This window comes from Apteryx rowi, unplaced genomic scaffold, assembly GCF_003343035.1.
Source record: "Apteryx rowi isolate R43461 unplaced genomic scaffold, aptRow1 scaffold_392, whole genome shotgun sequence".
NCBI classification, from domain to species: domain Eukaryota; kingdom Metazoa; phylum Chordata; class Aves; order Apterygiformes; family Apterygidae; genus Apteryx; species Apteryx rowi.
Window position 1 is genome coordinate 255481 of NW_020450441.1, and position 26211 is coordinate 281691.

The following is a 26211-nucleotide window of genomic DNA, read 5'->3' on the forward strand; positions in this document are numbered from 1 at the left end:
TCATTCAACCATGAGAAAAAAATATAGCCACTTACTTATATATCATTATTTCTCCTCTTTGGGGTGATGGGGTTTGATATGTTTCATAATTCACTTTAGAGCAGCGGGAGTACTACATTATACTGAGCTGCTAAACCCTAGATTTTGAGTCATGAAAACTAGTACTGCAATTTGTCTTTATAACAAGCAACACTTCCTCACACCTGTTTATAGGTGAACAGTATGACAGTCATTTGCATTCAGAGAAACAAATGGTTAATGATGAGAGTAGCAAAATATTCATTGTAGAAACAGTGACCACCAAATAAATGTTTAACTAAAATAAATTTGCCCTAGATTTCTTTGGCAGAATGACCAGGACACTGAAAAGTACACAAATATCTTCCCAGCATTTTTTATTTCTTTTTTAAATGGAAAATAATGGCTTAAAACTAATGAGAAAGAGCTTCATTCTCTAAATACTTTGTTTTCTATTCTTCCTGGTTCTGTGGAGGGTTTTCTGGTAAAAGTTTTCTGTCTCCTTTTTAAAAGGCTTTTAAAAGCTCACAAGATACATGATGAATCTGAATCTAAACAGTCTGAGTTTAGTGTTTTTCTTTTTTTTATAATGTATCTTTACCTATAAATATATGTGGCTTCCACATACTGTTGGAGGGAGCAGAAGTACAAACCTGCCACTGGGAGAGCCCATGGCAACATGGGGTATGACTGATTTTAGCAAAAGGGATCTGGTAAAGCTATGAACTTTGGGCCAAAATCTTTATATTTCAAATAGTTTTTACCTGCTGTTACCTATTCTATGAGCAACTTGAGAATCTCAGTCTGAGCATATTCTGTGCCAGCACCAGTCCAGCTCAGAGATCTGAGTGTGCCAGAAATACAAGGCCAGAGCAACTTTTTTTTTTTTTTTAAGCTTAACATCTTCCCTTGACAGATCTTTTTAATGGATAAGTAATGAAGGCCCACAGGGCTCAGGGACTGTTGAAGAGTTTGCCTAAGGCAAACTGTCTTCTCCATCTGTGAACAACAACTCAAAAAGGGTGAAATCCTGGAGCTCTTGCAGTTGATGGCAAAACTCCCATTGACTTCAATGGGGATAGGATTTCTTCCAAAGTGCGCAGAGTATTCCTAAGTCAAAATGTAAGCACACTGGCTTATTAATAAATGCACAATAGCACAGCAAGCCAAAGGCAGTATAAATAGTTAGACAGAGTGTGATTCGGTTTGGATGCCAATAGCAGACTTACTCTTGGAAGCTCTGAAGGGTCCAGATGCCACAGCTAAAATTTCTCACGTTCAGGCATCTGGATTCACTGATTACTATTCAAAAGGAAATAATTAATAAAGAAAAAGTGGCAGAGTGGTGCTATATATGTAATGGCACAGGATTTTATAGTGATTATGAGCTATTTTTTAATGTTTAAGTAGGTGAAAGCTGGATTCCTTTGGTACAGTCCTTATTCCACCTTTTTCCAGGAGAAAGTGAAAAAGAACAAATGGAGTTAGCAGAGTGCAGATGAAAAYGTCAGGAAGTTTTGAAACCATGATTTAAAGACATGGAAGAATGTGAAGATTTTAATTAATTAGCTTTCTGTTTTATAGCTAGATCTACAATTTAGCATATACATTTCAGTTAGAGATGAGTATCCCGTTATTGACTGTTTTCTATAAACAACCAAATAATACATATTTCATAGATTTGATTTATTACTGAGACATCTTTTCTGTATGCACCCTAAGTGTGCCTAGGTGCAGTTGTCTGTTCATTTTCTCTGTACTGCAAAGGAAAACCTGCACTAATTAGCTGAACCCAAATGAGAAGACTGTCTTATGTAATTAYTGAGTTTGCTTGTTACTTTTTAGTGGCTCTTACCAAAAGGAGTCTTGAAATCATTCTTCCTGCCTATAAGAGCCATAGAAAATATCCTTCATGTCTTTACCGAGAGAGAAGTCTATTTATGTAAGGTTTTTTTTCCCTGAGGCTTTTTTTTAGTCCCACCTTTAGAGGACTGGTGACCCTAACCAGAGGTTGTGATAACAACCTTATAACAGAGGTCTGATAAGCCTGTGAAGTCATCGCCTTTTGTCTAATCATTTCCAATGCCACACTGAAAGCATTTCCAAGCCTGGAACAAAATCTCACCCCCATATGTCACGCATTTCAGAGAGAGAAATCTGTGTGGAAGCAGGGAAGGAGGTACCCGTAAAAATCATTTCTTTGCACTCACTAATATACAGTTTTCAGTTTAAAGAAACTATTTTTCCCAGTTTGTACAACTCTGAACAGGCTTATGTCATGTACACATAACACTAGACTTTCTCTTCAAATTCACGTCTGCTAGTGATGCTGAGTTTGGTGGAGTGCTTGTTTCTGCACTGTTAGACAGCAAACCTGAGCAAGGGCTGACGTCTTCTCTTTTATAATTTATGGTAAGAGGTGGAAACTTTACAAATTAACTGAATAATTGTTTGCAGTAAGCTCACTGTCCCTGATATAATCAGTGCAATTTCCCTCACACTGCTTTCCTGAAGGCACGGGTAAAATGATCCCATTTCAGATTCAAAAAGGCAATTTAATTTTTACATTTTATTCAGTCTCCTCAGCAGTAAATATTTGGTTTAGAAGGAACTGGGAATTGTGACATAAACWTAGAAAGCAGACAGAAAACAACTTAGTTATCTGTGGAACAGTAACTTAATCTCTTGTTCCTTAGTTTCTCTTATAAGGAGGAGGAGGAGTAATAAAAYTTTATGTCATTTAAGAAAACCCAAAGGGTGAAATTCAGCTCAGGTCATGAAACTGAAATCACATAGCCATAAGGCATCAAGTTTAAGTGACTCATCAAAGTTAGAGTAGGCTAGATGCACAAACCAATAAAATAATTCCTAGGTAATTAAGGCATTTATAATCTTGTTTAATTTCAGCAAGACTTAACACTTCTATGGGACATATTGTGAATATTCTTAGACACCAAAATGAGAAAATAAACACCGTAGGAGACTTTATAAAATCTCTTTATACTTTAGAATTCAAGAGAGGTCATCTTATAAATATTTAATGCGTAGCATTAAAATCTGAACCAGCTGTCTAGGCTCCCTTTATATTCACTGGAAAGAAGTAGATATGTTTAGCACAAATCATCTGCTATATTTGAGATGTTGCTTTAGGAGGAGACCAGTTTTACTTAGAGGTCCCCTTTTCTCCTATTAGGTACTGGAGGAATCTAAAATACAGATACTTGCATTAGAGGTATTTGGTCAGATGAATCTAACTGACCAGTTTTAGATATGCATCTGCATTGTTCATATCCAGAGTTAGGTGAAATTAATCCCACTTAAGATTTATAGGTATCCCCCACTTGATTTCTGTCCATACCTGTAGGTAAGTAAATGTTATTAAAATGTTGCCTGAGGAGGTAAATAAAAGAAGAAAAGCAAAACACCAACAGAACTGAGACGTTGAAACATCAAGTGCCTTGCTATCAAATGGAATCATCTGGTGTAGAGTCTCCCTCTACAAGCCTAGGAAGGTTCAAGTGATTGAAATTGAAATACTCATGCATCAGTACAATACATAGCAAAATACCTTCCCAGGTTAAACAGGAGTAGATTTCATAAAAAAAGGGGCAATTCTTTCCTTTGCTTTACTTCTTTTTCTACTTGTAGCTCTGTGGTTAGAGCATCCATTGAGGCTGGTTGGAGATATACATTCAATTCCCTTCTTCACACAAAATGATATAAATTCATATCACCACATCTCAGATGAACCAACAGCCTTAAGAAGCACATCTGTTTTAATCCTTTCATTTGCAGCTGTTCCATTCTGCATGCTCACTGTGAGGAAGAGGGTAATTTGAAAATGAGAATTTTCCATTTATTTCCTTTTATCTGAAGTTCCTCTAATAATTCAGAATTTTTTCTGGCCTAATATGAATGCCTAATGTGATGCCTAATGTGTCATCTGCCAGTAACAGTTATCCATGAATGAACTCTAGCTCTAATTGCAACTCTGGAAAGATCTACTTTTACCGTAATCAGAAGACCTCTTGGATTCATGGCACTGAGGAAGCTAAAAAGACATACATTAAAAATGAGGAAAGAATAAAAAGAACAAAAAAAAAAGGAAAATTTGACAGAACACCTCTTGTAAATCTTGTCCTGATAGAAAAGGTGCGGTAAGGAAGACTTTCACAGGATTCACAGAAATGAACAAAAGAGTAAAAACACTTGTGTTCCATGTCAGGCCATCTCACTGTGGGTGCAGTGCAGCCTCTCCCACACCACACGTGCTTCTAAAAACCATCTATAATTGTGCAGTATTCATTTTTCGTGTACCTACCCTCATTTTTCAAGATGCTGTGCATCATTTCCTCAAATGACTATTTGCTTACTCCTCAGCTCTGGAAGCAAGGCATCTGCTGTCTTCAGCTGGGCTACCAAACAATGAGTCAACACGGAGGGAGTGGTCTCRCTTGTTGGCTTTGATTTGATCATGTCCTCAGTTTATTTTTTTGTCAAATGACAACAATTTATTAAATGTCTTGAAAGAAAACAATGTGCAGAGGCTTCAGTAATAGTTACAATGCATTTCCACAGTGACAACGAGTACAGGAAGAACTGTAATGAGACATTTAGTTAGCCAATTTTTCTAGGACAAAAAACATCCTTGTCCACTTCCATGGAACGTACTGATGATACCATGTATTGCAACAGATGGTGAGACCATGGTAGCTGTAATGAAGCCTGCCATGGCATCCCTCAAATTTCCTCCCATCAGGCTCTTTCTTACCTAGTAAAATAAATTTTACCAATTACAATATCCTGACAAACTCCTGCTTATCAAAATACATATATTTTTTAATGCCTTCATTATCTGTTAGCTCAACAGGTTTATGTAAAGTTTCTTTACTTTGATCTTTCTTCTTTTTATCCCAAGCACTTTGCTCCTTGACCCCTTCCTCAATTACACTGAGCTCAATTTGGCATATATCTGTATGGCAAGAACTGCAGTGCATGGAGATAATCTTGAACCTGGTAACAGGAATTCTGCTGTCAATCAGAGCCAGAGCAGGGCAGAGCTCAGTGCAGCATAACTTCCCAAGAATTCACCCAGCTTCTCAGGTGGGTTTTGCTGCTTTCTCTGAGCTTTGTCGTAATTATGACTACAGCAGTGAACAAGTTAGCCAGTTTAAGCTTGTTTAGTAAAATGTATACAAGCTATGGGCATGACTCAGAATAAGAACAGTCTTTCTCATAACAGAAAGCTAAAATTGCCATTACCTTTATTTTGCTGTTAAAAATCAAAATTGCTACTCTGATTGTAAAAAGACACTGTGAAATAATTATCATAGCAGCTTTACTGATGCAGAAATAATTGATATTGTGCATTTTCTTAGTGTCTGTAATTGCAGAAACACATTGTACTAAACCAAGTTCAAATTCAAAAACAGAGCATTAATGATGACACTGCTTTCTTTCTTGGAGATATTCCATGGATGGAGCTACTGCTTTGTCTAAGAAGCAATTGTTGTGAGCCTCTGTGCTCTCCAGGGTTTCACATAAATTCCCAGTCAAACACAGGGTACACTGAAGTCTGCRATGAAGTGGTTTGTCAAGAATTACCTTTTCAATTTCAGCAATTTCAGATACTTGAGGAAATTTCACCATTATAGTCAAGAACTCAGTGAGAACTCATTTATGCTGCAGTTTTATAAATACATTAGTGAGCACAAAGCATGTCACTAGTGCCTTTTAAAGTCCACCACAAAATAGACTGAAAGGTACTAAAGAGTTTACAATCGGCAAAAAGTTGTTAGTCTAACGAAGCCAAGTGTTTTTTGAAAGTTAGGGTCCCAAGTTTGCATTTAGTATTCAAAACAAGTGATCTGATTTTCATAGCTACTCGCTTTTTAATCAAGTAAATGTAATGTTAAAATGTAATGGAGGCTACTAAGTTCTGAGAAAATGTTGTTCATTTTAATGGGTTAAATATACACTCATATTTAGCGTAGTTAGCAGCCTTATTTTAATTATTGCCATTTTTCAAAATCTTGGCTTTGGTCTTTTCCATCATTAATTTTTATGACTCTATCTATGTCAACCACCAATAAATATCTAACTGAAGAACTTCTCTCTTTTAACTATGTTCATAACATTGTGAATTTTTCATTGTTGAATTTATGTTTGTGTATGAGTGAAAACAGGTACATGTTACCCCCCACACCACTTGAATTTATTCCTTGGCTGACTCAAGTAACTAACTATACACTGATGGAAAGAAATCTTTAAAACATTTCTAAGAGTTATTAGTTCCTACAGTCTACCAATAAAGTGTCAGCATTAATTTACAACATTAAGTGCTTTATGAAGCTGTGTATGACTATCACATTGCCTCAATTATAACAGAAAGATAACTTAAAGTCTAAAGAGAGCTTGATAATTTCTGCTATAATTCAGCAGTTCTATTAAAATGCCTTCTATTCCTAGTAATTCTGTTCTTCCCACAGAATAATAGAAATTATCATTATCATAGTCTAATAAACTGTGATCTAAAATGTTGGTTTTCCTAGTAAATGGCCCCATTGTAAGAAAACTTCTTTGCAAGCATTTTGGAGAAAAGCCAATGAAGGGAAAAATAGGACCTGGTGGGAAGGTGTGGCTGTCAACAGAGGTGGCTAAACTTCCTGCAGAAGAAAGTTAGAATGATCCAGAGGTAGCTTCTTACCATGTTGAAATCCCGTTCACCACTTACTCCAAACATTATTATGTAATTTAGAGGAAATTATTTTAAATTTCATTCTTCTATATTAATTAATACAGATTATTTTAATAAAATCAATGTGTTATGCAGGTAGAGTTCTTGGAAGCATACTGAGTAGCTTGGGTTTATTAAGCAGTTTATTGGAACAGTTGTGTCACACTAAACCAGATGTCTCTATGAAAACTGATGTTTACTACCAATCCTACTCATTGTAGAAAAGCAAGTCAGTATTAATATTTCTTTACATCATAAATAAGTGGATATTTATTATTAGGTGCAATGATGCCAGTTTCTTTAGTGAAGCCAAAATTGACTTTAAGGATTTTGAGAGAGAAAATCTCTCTTAAAATGTGTCCAGTTGTAGGTCATTTCTTACAGGTTTCTATATTCGTGTTGCAAAAGTTTAATTGTCCTTGTATAGCCAGATTAAAAGGTACTTATTTTTATGTAATGGAAAATACCTGTATATTAGTAATCCAAACAAAAACAAAGTGGAGGCAGAATGGTTCAACGCTACCACAGTTGCTCTGGCAGAACTCCTAGATTTATTACTGTGATTATATGCATTTTGCATAATACTGGTAGCCTTATATGCCACATTAATTGCAGAGATTGTGGAATCTATTTACAGAGGTATAGTACCCCTCAGGCACCTAATTTCCATTGATTAACTAACTGTTCTTGGTACCTTTGAAAATAGTGCTTTTTGTCTTCCTCGGTATTTATACATTCCCTGACATAATCATGCATCTAATAATAAAACATACGTGCAAGACTGAGCCTGAATATTTGAATATCGTATCAATCGAATAATCTGTGTTTTTCTGCATAGCTGTCAGTCTTTGAAATTAGACACAGTTCTTATTTTAGACACAACATTCCTGAAATCTTTGGTGTAGGTTTTTAGTGGGATTTTTTGTCATTTTGTTTTTAAAGACCCATTACTGTTTGAGGAAAAATACCATGTGATGTTGCAATGAGGGGCTTCACCTTTCAGGCTAATATTTAACCTTAGTAAAGGTACACTAGTAACTAGTCAAACAGAAAGGTCTCCCTGCAAGAGCTCTGCAGAACTCATCTACTGATGTAGTCAAAGAAATAACCACTGTGTAGTATCATCAGTCTCTTAATTCATTTCTACTTAGCGAAGTTCTGCATATCTGCCCACATTTTTGGAGCATAAAACTGGAAAGGACCATTGACTTCATCAGGACCAGAGTCCTACCATCACAAGCAACTATTTTCATATGCCATTCATAAATGTATTAAACTATGCTCTAGAAGTAGTTTGGTTTTGACCCCTTAGATCCCACCATTCTTCTTCAGAGGCTAGTATTCTGATGCATAATTTTCAGTCTTCAGCCTAGATGTACCTTTGACTGCTTTATTTTGGGCCTGTAACAACATTATGCTTTAGCTTATAAGGTTCTTCTCTCTTCCTGGGAATTTAGAGGGATCAATCATAGCCCTCTCAGATTTCCCTGGGATAAAAGTGCCAGGCTGCTTTGTCCCCTGTTGAAAAAAAAAAAAGTTTTTTATTTCCTTATTGATTCRAATAGTCCTTCCATGCTTGTCTAGTTTGAACTCATGTTTGCTGAATATGACTAAAAAGAAGTGCTTATTACATTCTACGTGAGGTCTCAGCAGTACAGTGGAAAATAATTGGTCATTACAGTTATGAACTAATAATACATCCCTATCACTAGTGCAAATGCTTTCACTGATAAAGCCTAAGGTTGCAGCTACTCTCCACAGTTACGCCACAGCTGGCTGTTCACATTTAACCTACACATAACTAATATATCTAAATCCTTCTCTTCCTCTCTTTTTCCCAATATACAGTTTTCTAGCTTAAACCAGAAACTCCTCCTATCTGTTCTTAAATGAATGACCCTTCACTTTGTCCTGCAGAATTTCATGCCATTCATGCCATTGTTCTAGTTCTGAAGATCATTTAGTTCCTTCCTGGGTAATCTTCTAATCTCTTATGTGTTGACTGTAGACTAGATCCAAGGAAAGATATAGCAGGATTTAGTCAGGTTTTTAGGTCAGCGATTTTTGCTCAGTAGCTCACTAACTCTGGTGGCATTGTCATTGCTGAAGTATCTCCCTTCTTCACTAGAAAGTTCCATAAATATCTTCAGTTGTGTTCCTGTGCCTCTCCCAAGCTTGTTTATTGAGAATTGAGGTTGATGTCAAATTAATATTTAGACAAAACCTACAGTATCTTTATATCAGCCCTTTTCTTCCTACCTAGTGGCCTCACCTCTTTTTCTTTGCTTGCTTTTTTTACAGTGGTCATACTTTCCTTCTGGAGTTTTGGCAGTTCTCCCTTAACCCTTCCAAGATCTAACTTTTTTTTTGCTGATCTGCTTTTTCTTATTCATTGTTAATGTTCTGCTTATTTTAATAGTATTTTCTGACAAGGTTATTTATTCATTTAGGCTTGGAGTTCTTCCTTACAAGCTTTTTCCCCGTGTTTAATATGGAAATTCCAAAGTGGTGTTGCACTAAAGAAATTAGAGTCTTCCTCTGCATACTTAAGATCATGCTCTTGGGCTGAGTATCTCCCCTGAGAACAATTCTCTTTTCATAAATGCTTGTCAGTGGTTGAACATTTCTACATTTTCCTCACAGTACTAATCAGTAATCTACCTACTTCACTTCTCTTGTCAAATCTTCATCTTCCTTTTTGGGGAAAAAAAAAAAAAAACCTCTGAAATTCCACTGGAAGAATCACTGGAAATAACATCACTTCCTTGAGTGTTCTCCCCAAACTGACTGACCTAGATCTGTTCCAGTAGGAAAATAGCAGTATCATTGCTTCCCAGCACACCTAACAATGAGCAGAGATTTTCTCATTCTTCCTCAGATCTCTCCACATCTCATATCCTTGCTTTTGGCAAACGCTGCATCCTTCTGTTCTCTGGTTTTCCTTTGATGACAGGCTTATCACATACTTCCTGGTAAGATATTTCCCAGTTTTTTAGACCTCACTTGTCCAGGAGTTAATATGAATCCCAGGGTTTCTCCTTTGTACTTTTATTCTATTTTCAGATCTTTGCATTCTATTTAATCTTGCAGTTCTTTGTATATTATCTTCATGTCTCCTTGGACTCTAGTCTCTCAGACTATACCTATACTAGTAAACTAAACAGAGCCAGGGCAATGGACCTTACTTTTTCTTACAGCTAAAAAGCACAGTCCATGACACATTTTTAGCTCAGTCCAGTAAGCCCAGATAATGACCAGGCACAGCTTCAGACTTAGCTCAAGTCAGTAACCATTCCCAATAAGCAGTTTGAATGTTATCACCTTGTTTGGGGACATAGGAGAAATTAATCTGAGGGACAGGCCGTATACCATGCCCTTTGGCGTTAGAGCCAGAGTGTGATCCTTGGCCCATTTTAAATTATTAGTATCAACAAACCTGATTGTCTCCATCAKCCTTTTCCCCTGGAACTAATTTCCTCTGTTCTTCTTTGCCAACCATTTTCTGTCTGCTTCTCTTTCTTATTCTCCACTACAGCAAGTCTGTTTCTCAAACCAGTCTTACTCTAGTAAGGGGTTTCTTCTTTTCCTTTTTCTTGATGATAGTTGCAATCTGCATTTCTGGGCCTCTTGTTTAGGTGTCAAAATATTTGAGTTGCCTGTTCTTTCTACTGACTTCTCTCTTCCATCCCTGTCTGAAARCTGCCTTTCCTAGTCCTGAGATTTTTTTTCCATATATTCTGTTTTTTAAGTATATAGCTTCATTCAGATCCCCATCCAAAGATAATATACATTCTAGTTTTCTGGACGTACTCCTCTCTACTAATCATCATCATCTTCTGTCTCTGGACTCTAACTAAAGAAATAGGGAAAAAATCCTATCCAAAGTCTCCTGTTTATGGTCTATTTGACTGCTACCCATTTGGTGTTTCARTCTATTGCCTGATTAAACCCTCCTTCTGTGCTGTGGGTGAGTTAAATGTCCATCAGCAGTGATCAAAGGCAGAAAGCTTCCAAAACAGGCTCAGCTAAGCTCAGGTGAAAATGTTAAGCCCATGTGTAATTTCATTTCAGAATAATTTTCTACCAAACTGTAAAGTCATGGGAAAACTTCAGCAAACACTTTCCCAACATATAGCTACAATAACTACAATTCAAAATTAGGCTTAATATGAATCCCATGAAAATGCATAATTAAAATGCTAATAACTGAATTTCTAAGCACAACTGCTATTCCAAAGGATTGGAGAAGCTTTTTACATTCTCAGCTATACCTGTTTCTGACTCTATCATCCTTCACCAAAAGAGCTGATTCTACACTCTTACTGCGATGTATCAGGAATAATTTAAGATACTGGAAAACAAATATCTGTCTGGTGTAACAACGTGCCTGGTGAGAACAATTTTTATGTGAGAACATAACTGAATCACTGAAGAATATTTTGTATTTACTCCAGTAAACAAACAAGAAAACTCAAACCCTACTAGAATCATGCCTCATGAACTAGTTATTCAGACTGAAAGATATATATTAATAGAGTATAAAGCAGGTGTACAGAACAGTGATGCTCTGTCCCCACAATGCCAGATGATTCACAGAGAAATGCTGGAACCTGTCAGAAGGAGTTATAGAATTGCTTTTCTCTGAAGGAAAATACTTAGTAATGCTCGTGTGCTTAAACATGAAGGTTAGAATCATTTCAAAACTATGTTGTCTATAATGTAGGTGTTTGCAGGTAACCTAAATACTAAAGCTCCTATTACAGTCAGTGGAGATCTACAACTTTTTTCTACAACTGTGTTCAGTTGTCTAAACATGGGCATATGGTGCTTTTGAGATTCCCTATGTTACTGAAGGCCTCCCATCAGTAATGTCAGGTGTGATACCTAAGATGTTCATGCCCTTTTGGAGAGGCAACTGAAGACCAAACAAGATACTCTAGGGTATGAAGAGACATTAGATGCCATTAGACATTAGACATTAGATGCGCAATTGACATGCATTAGACATTGACATTAGATGCACAAGTATGGCAAATACAGCAATTACATCCTTCGCGTATCCTTGTACTGTCCTGTCTGCCTGATTCAGTTTCTTGGGCTTATATTAAGAGCACCAGTTCAGTGGAGGAAAGAAGTATCCTTTTTTGTATTTGTAAAATGCCTACTGTGATAAGGTCCCAGTCCAGCCAGAAGGAAATATCCAGTAGATATACTAAACCAAGGGATTGTAAATGAATAGACTTAAGACAGAGGTTTCCAAAGCTACCTGTGGATTGTGTTTAGTTGTTGATTTTATTTATTTAATTTAGGTTTTGCATTCAGATTTATTGTCAACTTTCAAATGCACTGAAAGCAAAATTAAGTGAACACGGGCATCCTGCATCATTTTTGACCCAGTGGAATCTCCTCTCTGATCTTCAGTAGCTAACCAAGAAGGCTATGAAAATCCTGTAAGGTCTATGTCATATCTCCAAGCATCATACAGATGTCCTGAATATCGTAGAGAAAATAAAATTGGATGGCTATGTTTTAGCAGCTGATTCCCCACACACACACTCACACACACTCCAAATGTCTTCTTGTACTATGAGAAAAGGAGAAACACAGTGCTTCTCCTCTTTCTTAATTGTTTTGCATGCCTTTATCTTATCTCTTCTTATCTCCTCTTCAAAGCAAACAATTACAGTCTCTTCAGTCTATTCAGAATATTTTCCAAGGCTCTCATCTACCTGTCTCTTACCCTTCTCAATTTCTGCTATATGTTCTTTGAACTGGAACCACAGGAACTAAATAATAGCTCTGCTTGCTTCTATTACTATTATTGTTCCTGTTGAGAACAAACCATTGTATATATTATTATGATACTGTTAAAATATTTTGACACTGTTTTCCATTCTCTTCCTTAGTTATGTTACTGGTTTGCTTTTTTGCCTGCCTCTACATGTTGACCACAATTCTGAACTGCTGACAGCTATGTGCATACTTTTGCCCAGAATCTGGGTAATGGAATTCTTCTCACCCAAACTTACCATCTGAACACTGTAGGCCTGAAGTCTACACTGACACTCAAAATGGTGCTAGAATAGGAAACAGTGCATATACCTGCTGGATATAATGCCATTGCACAAGCATTTCATCATAAGCTTAGGAAATGGGCAGCAGGTTATAGCAGGAAGCCACACAGTAAAACACTTTGAGGTTATGCATATTTTCATGCAAGAAAAGTAGGCATTTTAAGGAGCTGAAGTGGTATGTGATGAGAATCTGCTAGGCTGTTCTCGCAGAGGAATTCTGGATAGGGTAGTGAATTACAAGGCCTTAGTAAACAGGAAGATAAAGAGGAGATTTCAGCAATCTGATACCAAAGCAAGAGTTAGCAAAATGCAAACTACAAGGAGGGCAAAATAGAAGGGCCACTGAGATAGGGTGATGGGGTATGGGTGATGTGCTGAAACAGAGAAAAATAATAGGAAAAGAAATGAAAGAGCGTATAACATTAGAAGATAAAACTCTAATTTTAACGCAACTATGTCACTGAAAAAATCAGAGATACCAGATGGAAGGGTGAAGATGGTGAAGGGTCAAGGAATAGAAAGGTAAATTTTGGAGCTGTCAGCAGAGAAGGGCTGCTGAGACCACAGGATCAAATAAGAACAGTCRAAGAGGCAGTTTAAAAATTGAGCCAAATCCTCATATCAGATAGAGTAACGTAACTCCATCATTACCAGCCAATTCATTCCTGCAGATAAAATGACTCTTAGTGTTACATTCCTCTAAAAATCCTCTTTTTTCAAAAAATTATGTCATAATTGGTAAGACACATCCTGATTTGATTTTTTTTTCCAAAATTCAAATGCCAAAAAGCATAATTCACAAATATTCATTCTTGCCTGCTGAATAAATATTTAGATGTTTTATTTAACTTGATTAAACATGTTTTCAAAGAACTTAAAAAAAATTAACTTCTGGAAGTTTTCCTCTTGTTACTAAATAACATCTGAACTAAATAACAKCTGAACAACAGGATGTTCCCTTTTCTTTTCTGAGCCCCAGCTGCTATTGAAAGATGAACTTTAACCTATTTTTGCACTTTATCTCAGTGTTAAATAAAGATTGGTTCATTTGAATGATCAGCATAATGAATCACTATCTTGGTGATAGCAGAGAGAATTGGATAAAGTAATACACAAACATAAAACCTAATGCTACATCTTCACTGAAGCCTTTAYGTAAAGAAGTTTTAGCTTAAATGGCAACTGATTGCAATCCATTATGATCCAGAAAGGAACACATCTTCCAAAGACTTTCTGGACAGGTTTTCAAGCCCTCAGACCCCAAAACAGAAGCCAGATACAGAAAGAACTCAGTGCCCAATGTAGGAATCTGGCCACATACTTTGATCCTTAAACTGTAATCATGGTTTGTAGTCAATCTAGCCCATTAAATATGTAGTCAAAGCCAGTAGGGGACAGCCTGGTTATTGCTATCATCATTCTTTCAGACTGTATGATGGAGTTAATAAAAATAGCATGTTTTTACTAATAAGAATGTACTAATATTGGAAATAGGTTTCAAACAAAACTTCCTGTTTGGAAACCCCTCAATTTTGGTGGCAGTCTATATTCATAAGTACATGCATGTACCTACAGTCAAGTGAGAAAATAACAATTCCAGATGCAAGATGTAGAATATACACAGCAGAACACAGTAGAGCACAGCAGAATTCCAGAAATGGTTTCTATGTGAAATAGTAGGGATAAGTTTTAGTATTCTGAGTAAATATACTTTTCTTATGCTGATTTATATTCCATCAAGGCCATATTCCATACAAAACTGAATTTCAATTGCAATGATATAACTCTTACTAATGTTGATTTTAAGAGACACATTTCCTTCTTCTGCATTCCAAATAATTAAAAAAAAATTGGCTCATCTTAATTAGAAGACTGCTACTTTTTCCTTTTTTGATTCAAACTGATTCTTCCATGTATCCAGTGCAGGACGTTGAACTCATTCTTCTGAGAACAGTGAATTTGTTTTGATTATAGCCCCTGGCAAGGGTGAATTTAGGAATGTAGACTTCACTTGACCCACCACAGACCCACAACAGAAAGTGAAGATAATAAAAATAGCCTGCCTTCCTTTCTTCCTTTCTTCTTTGTTTTGCTTATTGATACTGTATTTCTATCATTACTTGTATTAGTGGCTTATTATCAAGTAGAGAAGTATCTAGTATTGAATAGCAGCATTCTTGAATGAATGAAAAGAATGRAGGAGAACTCAGAAAGAAATAAGAGCTCATGTATAAGCTGAAAGTATTCTATAAGGACTTAAAATCYTTAAGAAGAGAATATAGTAGAACTGACCATAAAGTGGCTTCAACTAGGTCTTGCTGGAAGAAAAACAATATATGAAAAGGATAACATTTGCCACCACAATTTATCTAGACATAAGACAAGTATTAAGAGATTTAAGAACAGAAAAGAGGATATTTGCTAGTAAACTGAAAGATAAATGAAGACAAATGCTTTACTTAAAAAAATACATGAAAAATGTCTAAGATTTGGCAGCACATTTTAGTTGAGTTGTCTCTGTGAAGAGTGAGTGTGCAGTAATTTCCTTCTCCACAATTTTGACCAGATAAGAAAGAATATAAATATTTTAATGTAATAATTAAATATATCTCAATATCTGTCATTAAAATATGAATGTGGTTCTTGCTGATTGTGTATTGTCTAAGTTGCTGTATCAAGTTTAGAAAAGAACCCATGCAGACCTTTCTTTTCAAAGCACTTTTTAAAAAATCAATAATTTTGGTTACCATGTGTAGAACTGTGCTCTTTAATCAGCAAAATGTTTAAGTGTGTGGGCAACCCTAAGCCATTTCCATGGTACAATACATATGTATTAAGTCTCTTTTGGGGGTAAAAGGCAGGTTTTTTTCTCAAATCTCTGTGACTCTTGGTCTGCCCCAGAGTTTAAAATCACAACCACTACAATAAGATTTCCAATTCTGAAAACATTTTTATCCTAGGAAGGAAACTGAGCCTGCTGCTCATTAAAGCTGTATTTACAAAGGTGATCAGAAAGTGAAAAGCCTTTGATGTCAGTACCAATAAGCTGAGTGACGKGTCCCCTTCCTTTCTAACTTTTCAGAGCCTCAAACCTAGCAGGCACACTTCATCATCCACTAATGAAATTTATAGCCTGGTCCATATATAGATTAAAACTCAGTCCCCACCTGGCAGCCATATCTGCTGTCATTCTCATTGTTTCATAAATTTTGTTGTCGTTTCTGGCAATATCATGCAGAAAGCACTGACTCACTTTCTCTTCTTCCTTGTAAAGCATCACCACCTTAGCAAAATGAAAAAAAGTTTTCTCATACTTCCTCAGATGAGACACTAGGTAAATCTAGCTACAATCAAGTGTGAGCTTAGTCCACAAAGCCTTCCTTGTGGACTATCTAGCCTATCTAGCAGAAAGTATGTCATAGGGTGCAACTTATGCAGTACAGGCATACCTCGCTTTATTGCGCTTTGCTTTATTGCGCTTCGCAGATACTGCTTTTGTTACAAATTGAAGGTTTGTGGCAACCCTGCGTCAAGCCAGTCTATCAGCGCCATTTTTCCAACAGCATGTGCTCACTTTGTGTCTCTGTGTCACATTTTGTACATTGGTTTTTTTTAGATATAATGCTATTGCACACTTAATAGACTACAGTATAGCATAAACATAACTTTTATATGCACTGGGAAACCAAAAAATTTGTGTGACTCGCTTTATTGCGATATTCACTTTATGGCAGTGGTCTGGAACCAAACCTGTGATCTCTCCAGGGTATGCCTGTATTAATTATCTAATGTTAGGAGAAGGCTAGTAGTTATGGCCTCCTATGCAATGCTAGGCAAGTTAGTTAGTCCCTTTGGGCTTCTATTCCCCATCTATAATGTGAAAAGAGAATTTTTTCCATACCTGAGGAGAACAGTCCCTTGAAAAGGTTCTGGAATGATCTCAGTAAAATTAAACGTGGTGTTTTGTAGAAATTCATGTTGCACAATACCAATCAGTTAAAACAGCCRAACTGATGTATCAGCTCAGACACTGAATGAAGCCAACCTGTCAGACCCTCTGACTTTGAGTGATTATTGAACTGCTCACAGAGCACAGAGAAAAGTGAACCGCTCAGAGTGGTGGAAAAATGAACTCCCAAGAGAGCAGAAACTCTCTGGAAATGTGTAAGACAACTGGAAAAGATTTAAACATTATTCCTCAGTGTATTTGTGAGCAATMGAAGCCAGTAAAAAGAAAAACAGTGAGGCAGTACTTCTATAACTGATAATTTTTACATTTGAAAACATTCATTTAATTCAAGTGCAGAAGGCTAAACATTAAGCTGTAGTGTGCATATTTGAGGGACATGAYACTCTGTGTAAAATTGACATGTGTGACAGATAAATATTTGAAAGAAAGAATAAAAAAAGTAAAGGAGCTGTTTCTATGTTGATTAACTCAACTTGTAATTTTGGAGAATGAATTGAGTCTCTGAGAAGCGGCCAGATGAAGAGTTGAGAAAAAGCTTCATAGAAGGCACTGTGATGGTGTGAATTCATTTTGGGAAAACAGAATTTTGAAAGCAGAGACGTCTTCCTGTCTACATAAAAGCCTGTGGAGACAGCATGAACTCTGACAATATGAATATGATGGAGGACTGAGACCATGAGAGAGATGAAGCAAAAAGGTACACAGAACTTCAGGTTGGAGTTCTCAGAAAACCCTGGTTGCCTGAACCACGCATGTCATGACACAGCAGTGGAATATCACATTTTGGCAGAGCTGGCAATACTGGAATATTACAACCTGGACAAAAAGGATGAAAATAGTGCTACTGGTTGAAAGAAGTTATTACAACACCAGTATGTAATTTTGCTACAGGAGATCCCTGGATTGTCATACTAAAAGTAAATGGGTTATTTCCTAGTTTTAACTTTTTTGCAGATGCACTAACAAGTTGTACCAGAAACACTATTAATACTAAAATATACAGTAGATCAGACTTCCAGTGGTGAGATTGGAAGGAAACATTTGAATGGAAATTATAGATAGAGAAAAAATTGGGGAAAAACTGTAATAAAACTGTGGAAAAAATGCTGTTTTAGAAATCCATTAAACACTTTACCATGTCACCTTGTTGGTGAGACAGAATAAAGTAGAGGTTTGCAACATCTTTCAAGGCATCTGTCAGCAGAATTCATAACTGAATTTAGAGAGCCAAACCAACACACAGTTCAAAAGTACATTTCTTTGCCTATGGAAAAAAAACAAAATGAAGGAACTGGGAAGCTTTAATACTTTGAAAGGAAAGTGTGAATAAGAGGTTCAACAGAATTGGTACATTTTCTTGTTAGTGCAAAAAGAAGACAGACCCTTTGCTGAGGAATATACTCAAAAGAACTAAATAAATATGTAAAACGGAAACATTTTCCACTACCTACAAGGAGAGAAATTCTGAAGGAGATGGCTTATGCCAAATATTTTTCTACTCTTGATGCCTCAGCAGGCTTCTGGCAGCTATTCTTAGACAAACAGAGTAGATGTTTATGCACCTCCAACACCTCCTTTGGGAGACAGGGTTTCCTCCAATTGCCATTGGGTTATAGTTAGCACCATAGGTGTTTTGCCAGAAAATACAATTTTTCTGTGATGAGGGACATGCTAAGACCTGAACAGATGACACTGTGATTTGGGAAATGCAGTAGAAGAGTAAGGCCAATGTTTCCAAGGAGCTCCCAAAGAACCAGAAGTACTGGCCTTGACCTGAATGAATAAAAAAAAATGTGAACACCATGTAGTGGGTACTTCTCAGAAAAAGAAGTTTGCACATAAAGGTACACAGAAGGATCTCAGTAAGAGTGAGACAATTACCAGCATATTTGTTCTGGAAGAAAAGAAGAGGAAGGCAAGGCAAGGCAAGACAAGGCAAGGAAGGAGGAGGGAGGAGAAAGAGAAAGAAAAAAAGAAAGAGACAGAAAGAAAGAGAGACAGACAGAAAGAAGAAGGAAGGAAAGAAGGAAGGAAGAGAAGGGAGGAATGTAAAGGAAGGTCCACAAGGATTCTTTGGAATATAAGAAATTCAGTACTTAGTCTAATTGCTTTCATAAGCGGTCTATATTGCTACCTGGCAAAAGACATGGAGTGAAAAGGAGATGCAAAATTCGATAAAGAATCTGAATGAGTTGATTAAAGAGTCTCTTGTCCTGAAACAGTGCAACAATAAGCACCAGACTAAATTGCTGGTAGATGTGTCCAGTGAAGGTGTTATCACATCCCTYTCTTAACAGTACTGTGGAAACATTTGACCAGTCTCCAGTGACAGAAAAAGGAAATGTCAATATCATCAAAGGCCATGGTATTAATACGTAATTAAAGAAAGCTTAATGATTTTTTTTTATTTGTATTTGTATCACCATTAGCAAAACTGAATATAAGCCATTGTTGGCATTGCCAAAACAGGCCCGATAAAACCAGTACCCTCTCTGGAAGTGAACAGTATAGGAAGGAGGGGGTTCAGTTTCAAGTGTGTGATTTAGTATTGCAGACTTCCTACATGGGGCATTGGACAAAAGTAGAGTGAAACAAAGTCTGAAGACAGATTACAGATTGATAAAATAACTTGTTCCTAGACTGTGAAAGCTGTTAAGAATAAGCCCTTACAAAAAATAATGTGTTAATGCACGATATGGCTAACAAACAAATGCCAAGCCTAAATCCTTTTATCGGTTTAAGAGGCTCACTTTAATTTTCAGTGTTAGGTGGTTTTTCTGTTTAAAGGTACTCAAATGACCATCCCTAAATACAACAGAAAAAACATTACACACAAAAAACACACAAAGGAGATATATACTGAAAAGAAAAAGGGATCAATAAGTATTAATACTATGGAGGCCATCAAGACCTGCCATATACACCATTAATACAGGCCAYGTTAAACAAGATAGCCAGTGTTATGGAATAGGACTTACAACTTTTGTTCATGCATGTGTGAGGAAGCTGTATCCTGTTAATACTGCAGCTAGACTGAAGTCCATGAAGGACAGAATATCAAAGGCTCGTGCCTTCAGCATTTGGTTGGACTCCACTGGACAAGGTCCTGAGTGACCTGATCTAATTAGATCTGTTCCGAGCACAGGGTTGGACAAGATGACCTCTGGAGGTCCCTTCTAACCTAAATTATTCCGTGATTCTATGATTTTATGATTGCTTAGGCTTCCACATCATGTCAAGGATTTTCCATATTCATGACACCTATGCCCAAATCTGTCCATACAAAATTAATTCAGCATATCTGAAGCATTCTCATACTTTCTACATTTCATAAGACCATTGATTCAGTCCATACACAGTATTTCTGATGAATGCAGGAAGTACTGGACCCTGTGAGTATCTGATCCATGCATGTGCATGTGACACCTTCAGTTTATCAGTCTTTCTTTATGTATATGAACTGCACTTACTCTTTGTACTAAACAAGGAGTCTGTAAGTGTCCTATGTCCTACATTTTTAGATGGTCCCAAAGTATGGACATGCAGAACTTCCTAAACTGATGACAAGATTTTCAAGAAAAAAGGCTGACAGCTGTGAAAATGCATTATATATATATGACAGGTCCAGAAAGCACTAACTGGATTTTTTTCTTATTTCATCAGCATTAATAAATGCCCTTCATGTTCCACAGTGAGCCATGAAACTTCATTTCAATAACAGTTAATTACCAGATGCTGATGACTTTTTTACTTCCTTTAGGGAATTCTCCCCTTACTGGGTTCTCCTAAGAAAAAAGAAGGGAAATGTCCAGGACCACTTCCTTTCTAAATATAATGTCATCATTTTTTTGGATCGTTTTTAACRTTAATAGTTAAGCTTTTTGAAGGGAATGGTGAACAAACTTACTGGTATCTAGCAGTACCTAGTGCTTCAGTATTGCTACCTTACTGTAGTGGGCACCAAGGCCTAAACTGGCCCTCTTTCCAAGTCTTGTGGACTAAAGAAAAAAAGATATTTTCTTAATGGAAAAGAATCAGTGAGTGCAGCACTCACTTCAGATGGCTTGATCCAAAGGCAGTTGGAGAAACCCCACTGAGGTAAATGGATTTTAGATCAGATCTGTACAGAGTAGAGACATACAGTATATATTCAAGACTGAAACTAGTCTCAGTGTAGGGCACCAGGGAATAGTTTCCATTTTGAGGATGATGTAACATCTATGTTGTCATCAAACTCTTTTTTCTTAAGTTTGATGTGTCTGTCGTCCTTTCTCTTTTCAGATCTGCATGAATATCCATCCGCCTTTCTTTGTCATATAGAGTACAAAAGATGCAAGTAGAGGAGAAAAGATAAAAGGTGTGGCACCCAGTCACTAGCTTTCAGAATGGCTCCACTGCCAAACTCTTGTTTCATTTGCAAAAGATGAACTCAGAGGATGGTGTGACTTGGCCAAAAAGTAAGTGGAGAAACACAAAGAATGACACTGAGATATGATTTAAAACATACTGATCTGGAAGATGAATTGTGTTCTGAGGTCAATACTGACAATTTCACAGAAATAGCTGAAATACAAACTTTATATTGTCTAGCTCCATGATGACATGTTCCAGTGAACTGAGAGAATGAGAATTCCTTGGTGATTGAATAGATAAAGCAGCGTGTGGCATTTTGTGGCACCTGTTGTGAAGAAAACTACTGGCCCTTGACTAGGTAATACAGCGATAGAAATCTGTCACAATAATATAATGCACCCCTGTTACTTGTATGCTTTTGGCCTGAGTCATGATTTCTATAATCTATTTATGTCTATGCAATGCCATATTAATGCAGAGTCAGCCTCAGCTTGAGCCTGGATAATCACCTGAAGGAAGTGAGGGAACACAGGCAAAATTTAGAAATAACTAACAAAACTCTGAATGCTGGGCACTCCAGAGCTTTATATATCTGCAGTGCATAAATAAATAAATAAATAGATTTTAAATAATAGTCAAAACCTCTTGATATCTGAATGCAGAGAGAGTTCAAATGCCATGAGCAAAAATAGGACATTATTGTACTGTCTTTTATTGGGTAGAATCACATTACAAAGTAAGATCACTATTACATATCACAACACATATTGAGGCAGTTGTGGACATAAATGTTAAAAACTATATTGCTTTTTGAAAGTAAAAAATAATAATCTCCTATTAATTGATTTATCATATCTGCGATTGGTGTCAGCCAAGGACAGAAACAGAAATGGAAAAATGTAAGAAATGCTTTTTTCACGGTGCCCCCAATGTTGATGCATCCAGGAAAGAGAAAAAAAATTCTATAAGAAATCTCTCTGAAGTGGAATACTCTTATTAATGCCATCAGACAAGATCTTAACTACAGTGAAGGAGATATGTCCCATGCTACACCAATGCTTTCCATTTGGTTGAACTGATGCTGTACTACTTAGAAGTTACATGGTCGTAGTGCATCCTGGGAAGTGTAACCTGGCCATGAAATCCAAGAGAGAAAGGGTAATGAAGAAATAAGATACTTTAAAGATAGCTCCAAGGATGCATGCTGACATCTCAAAGGAACACAAATTACTGCTTAGCTATGCCAAAATTTAATGTTTGGTTCAATAAGCTAAGCAGAAGTGCTTTGATTTGGGAATGTCATAACATTTCATTTTGATCAGATATGTGAAAATTAAATTTATTGAAAAAAAGTTCTTAACTATTTCCATAGTCAATATTTGTACTGCAATTACCATTGATAGATATGAGTTGAGAGAGAATTCAAACTACTGGAATTTTTCATGACATAAAATCAGCCTTTTTTACCAATTTACATATTCATAAAAAGATTTTTCATTTGTTCATTAAGTTTGTCTTCATTTCTTCAGATAAATTTTATCATCTCACTTTCATTATTTCTGCTGTTATTAACAAGCAAGAAAATGGAATCTAAAAATATCATTTTCTCAGGTATTTATACCCTTCAAGCCTCTCAACCTCTAAACTGTCAGCATGCTGCAATGATAATTTCTTCCAGTCATAATTTATAATTTATACATTGTAAATTTTCCTATGGAAGCGTGGGAAATTTATTTGAATAGATTGTTAGACTCTAACTGAGGCATTTTGTTTTTAAAAACTCTGTTAAATTTTAAAAAATGAACTGGAAGAATAACTTATCTTTGGTATATGATGTTCAGTCTTTTGCCTTCAGGGACTCCCAGCAACCAAAGCAGAGCACAGTCTGGAACACAGTGAGGATCTGGGACTCTCACCTTTGGACCTTTGGCAATTTGCTCTGAGCTTTCTAAACCGTTTGCCTCAGCTGCTTGCTATAGACTATATAAGTGGAGGTCCAAGTCAGAAGGTTCATTCTGCCTCTGAGGCATTAGCAAAGAGGTGAATAAGGGAGGGAAGGAAAAGCAGAGGAGAGGAGAGCAGCAAGAGGGTTCGGGGCTCACCATGGGCCCTGTGCAGCTCTTGCTGCTCTTGCTGCTGCTCAGCAGTGTTCTCACACGTAAGTACCAGCTTTTATGTCAGTGCTTGTTGATGCTTTGTTTACTGAACCCATTAAAACAATAAGAATGCAAAAATGAGCAGGACAATGGACTATACAATCAGAGAGGATAAATGTGAGAAAGATGTCATCTCTTCTCTTTATAGGACTGGGCAATCATAGGAGGATCCCAATGCAGGAAAAGTCGCAAGTGTTGTCTGGTGTCTTTGGGTTAGATTTAATGTATTTTGCAATTTATAAGGCATTCTCATGATTTATTTTTGCCTGATTGTTTTTCCATAATGTTATCCTTTTCACCTCCATGAAGATATTGTGGCTTACAAGTCAGACTTACCTCAGCTGTTGCCAATCTATTTTGTTGCAACTGTAAAAAAATGGAAGTGGTAAAATAAAAATTATTTGGCAGGTGGTACTGACATTTGAAATACAACCGTGTATTAAAGGGAGATAGTCATCAGTAGTAGTAGAAGTAGTAGGCCAGTAGAGATTTTTTTTTAAGATCAGAAAAGATGTAGCCTGGATCAATATGATTTAGTGGATTGTGAGCTATCTTCTTGCTTTCCAGGAAGTGTCTTTTTAGAATACAACATTACAGTGTTATGTAAGGAACCTTAAGGGGGAAAGTTGTTCTAGGGCCAATTATGCAGGTTTGAATCAATGTCTGGTTTTATATGCAGATCAAATTCATCATAAATACACCTTTGTTGAACTAATGTACTTTTATTGAGTGAACTGACATTACACTATTTTATGGCATGCATTTATTTCTAACCTTTTTTATTAGTGTTGTTATATTGAGGGTCAGCCTTAAAATTCCTAGTATGGAAACTTAGAAAGTCTGCAGGGAACAGTTTGAAAAGTGCTGGCATTCATGTATGATGTTCCAAGGAATGACATACCATCAGATGAGTGCAACATATTGACTAGATTATTATTATATTTTATTTAAAATAGAAAATCACGTGGGACCTAAGACCTGTTGGAGCAAATGATTCCTCTTAACTGGAATGAGCTTCCAAACAGTGTTCTTTTCCTCAAGAGTATAACTTCTCAGTATTCAAACTGATTGCCAGAAATAGCATATTGATTATTTTAAACAAAAGATTCAACAAATAAATATTTGTCTTGATGAATGTTTTTTATCTGTCTCTTGCCAATTCCCATTTCTTCTATTTTGTCTACCTGAAAAAAGTCTCAGAGAAGATTTAATAGCAGAGAACTGTCTTATTACTCATCAAAGATGTCATTTTACCAATGCACAGAAAGCAAAATATAGCCATTCATCCATTATGCAGTATTTCTGTGTTTTCAAATAGATTAAAACTTTTAAAGTAAGCCAGCTGTGTTGTACAGTGTATTCCATCTGTCTACCCCTACATTTTGTGCCCATCATTTATAAACTTTCTATTTCACACATCACAGGGTTTTTRAAAATATTTGTTAACCCAGAAACTGATCCTTCTCAATTTGAATCAAAGTAGTTTAATTCCATGATCTCAAGATCCTATTCTGAGCTGTTAGTTCACAATATCAAGGCAATTACAGTAACTCCCTTTAGTCTTGACTCTGTACCATCAATGTTAATAGGAGCTTCATCATTTACGTCAGTGTGACAAACTGCATCRAAAGCTGGTACGAATTAGCAAGGGCTTACACTGAAAATGTAGTATTCACATTTGTATTTTCTTAGTCCTTGCTTTATAGCTATAAACTGCTTATCCAGTTTTTAATTCTTGTTTTTATTCTTTACAGAAGAAATACCTGAAAGTGGAAGCCTAGGCTGTTCAAGTAAGTGATTTGTTGCATATGCTTTTGCTATCTATGTTTATATATTAACTGAATACATGTTTCAAAGCTTGATTTTTCCTATTCCATAAACCTCTTCCTCTAAAATAGCCAAAACAAAAGTGATGACAGTATTCTGAAGTCTTTATTGCCATTTATTTCAGATATTTAATAATATATAAGGCATGGCATAGAATTTCAGGAACTTCTTCAGATTTGAAAAGTTGAGATTGTGTTGGAAACTTCTAAAAAGCTCCCTTTAAGAAACTTTGCATTTTATTGTTTTATTGATTTCTTTATGTGCTCTCTCAGGTGCAAATTCCTTACTGCAGAAATCCCTATTTATCAGATATGAAGCTTGAGCAATGAGGTTATGTACATTTCACTTTACCTTGGGCTGAGTCTCACTTTTGTTTTAGCCTTTACAGTGGCTGCTGAACCCACAGAATTGCACTTGGATATCTAAATATCTGTAGAATAAATGATCAACTCAACAGCAATTTATTAAAACAAGTCGAGACTCGGGAAATGCTGACATTATACCCTGCCTTTATAATAAACTGCCCCTGACTTGCTTGGTTAGACACATAATGTTCTACATAAGGGTCAAAGTATTGGATGAGTTGTTTTGTTCTTTGGCCCTTAAGATCTTCAGAGTTTTTTTCCTTGTTGGATACTTTAGCACCATCTCCAGGCAATCAAGTTTATTTCAACTGTCTGAACCAACTCAGAAGACTTTTCTGGGTTTCTCTGCCAATTTCTTGTGTATTTTTAATATAATAAATTCTTTGGTATTTGCATTTCTAATTTTACCATTTCCCTATTCCTTTTCCATTGATTTCTGCTAAAAAGCAAGAAATCAATCAATAATTAACCTTTTAGTTTTAGTATAGTAGATACTGGTGTTGCAAAAATTTCTGAGAATGTGCAGTTAAATAATGGTATAGTCCAGGATAGCAGAAAGTTAAGAGGACGAGTAAGCTGCATTCATGGCAGGTATAGGCAAACAAAACTTTACAGATTTGATGGTAGCCACGTTGGTTTACACCAAGATGATTTTACCTTTGTTTTCTGTAAAAGTGGATCAGGATTCAAATATGTTCAGACAGTCACAAAT

At 36.3% G+C, this 26211-nt stretch overlaps 1 protein-coding gene across 1 annotated transcript in view; it reads left to right on the top strand.

The window, feature by feature from the left end:
• The first annotated feature begins 23176 nt into the window (after nucleotides 1-23176).
• The window catches only part of APOB (apolipoprotein B), a 37664-nt gene continuing 34629 nt past the window's right edge, over nucleotides 23177-26211 (top strand). Inside the window, exons 1-2 of the mRNA XM_026074617.1 lie at nucleotides 23177-23309; nucleotides 25062-25097. Of these exons, the coding sequence (XP_025930402.1) occupies nucleotides 23255-23309; nucleotides 25062-25097 (91 nt within the window). The 5' untranslated portion in view covers nucleotides 23177-23254. The remainder of the gene's footprint in view (nucleotides 23310-25061; nucleotides 25098-26211) is intronic.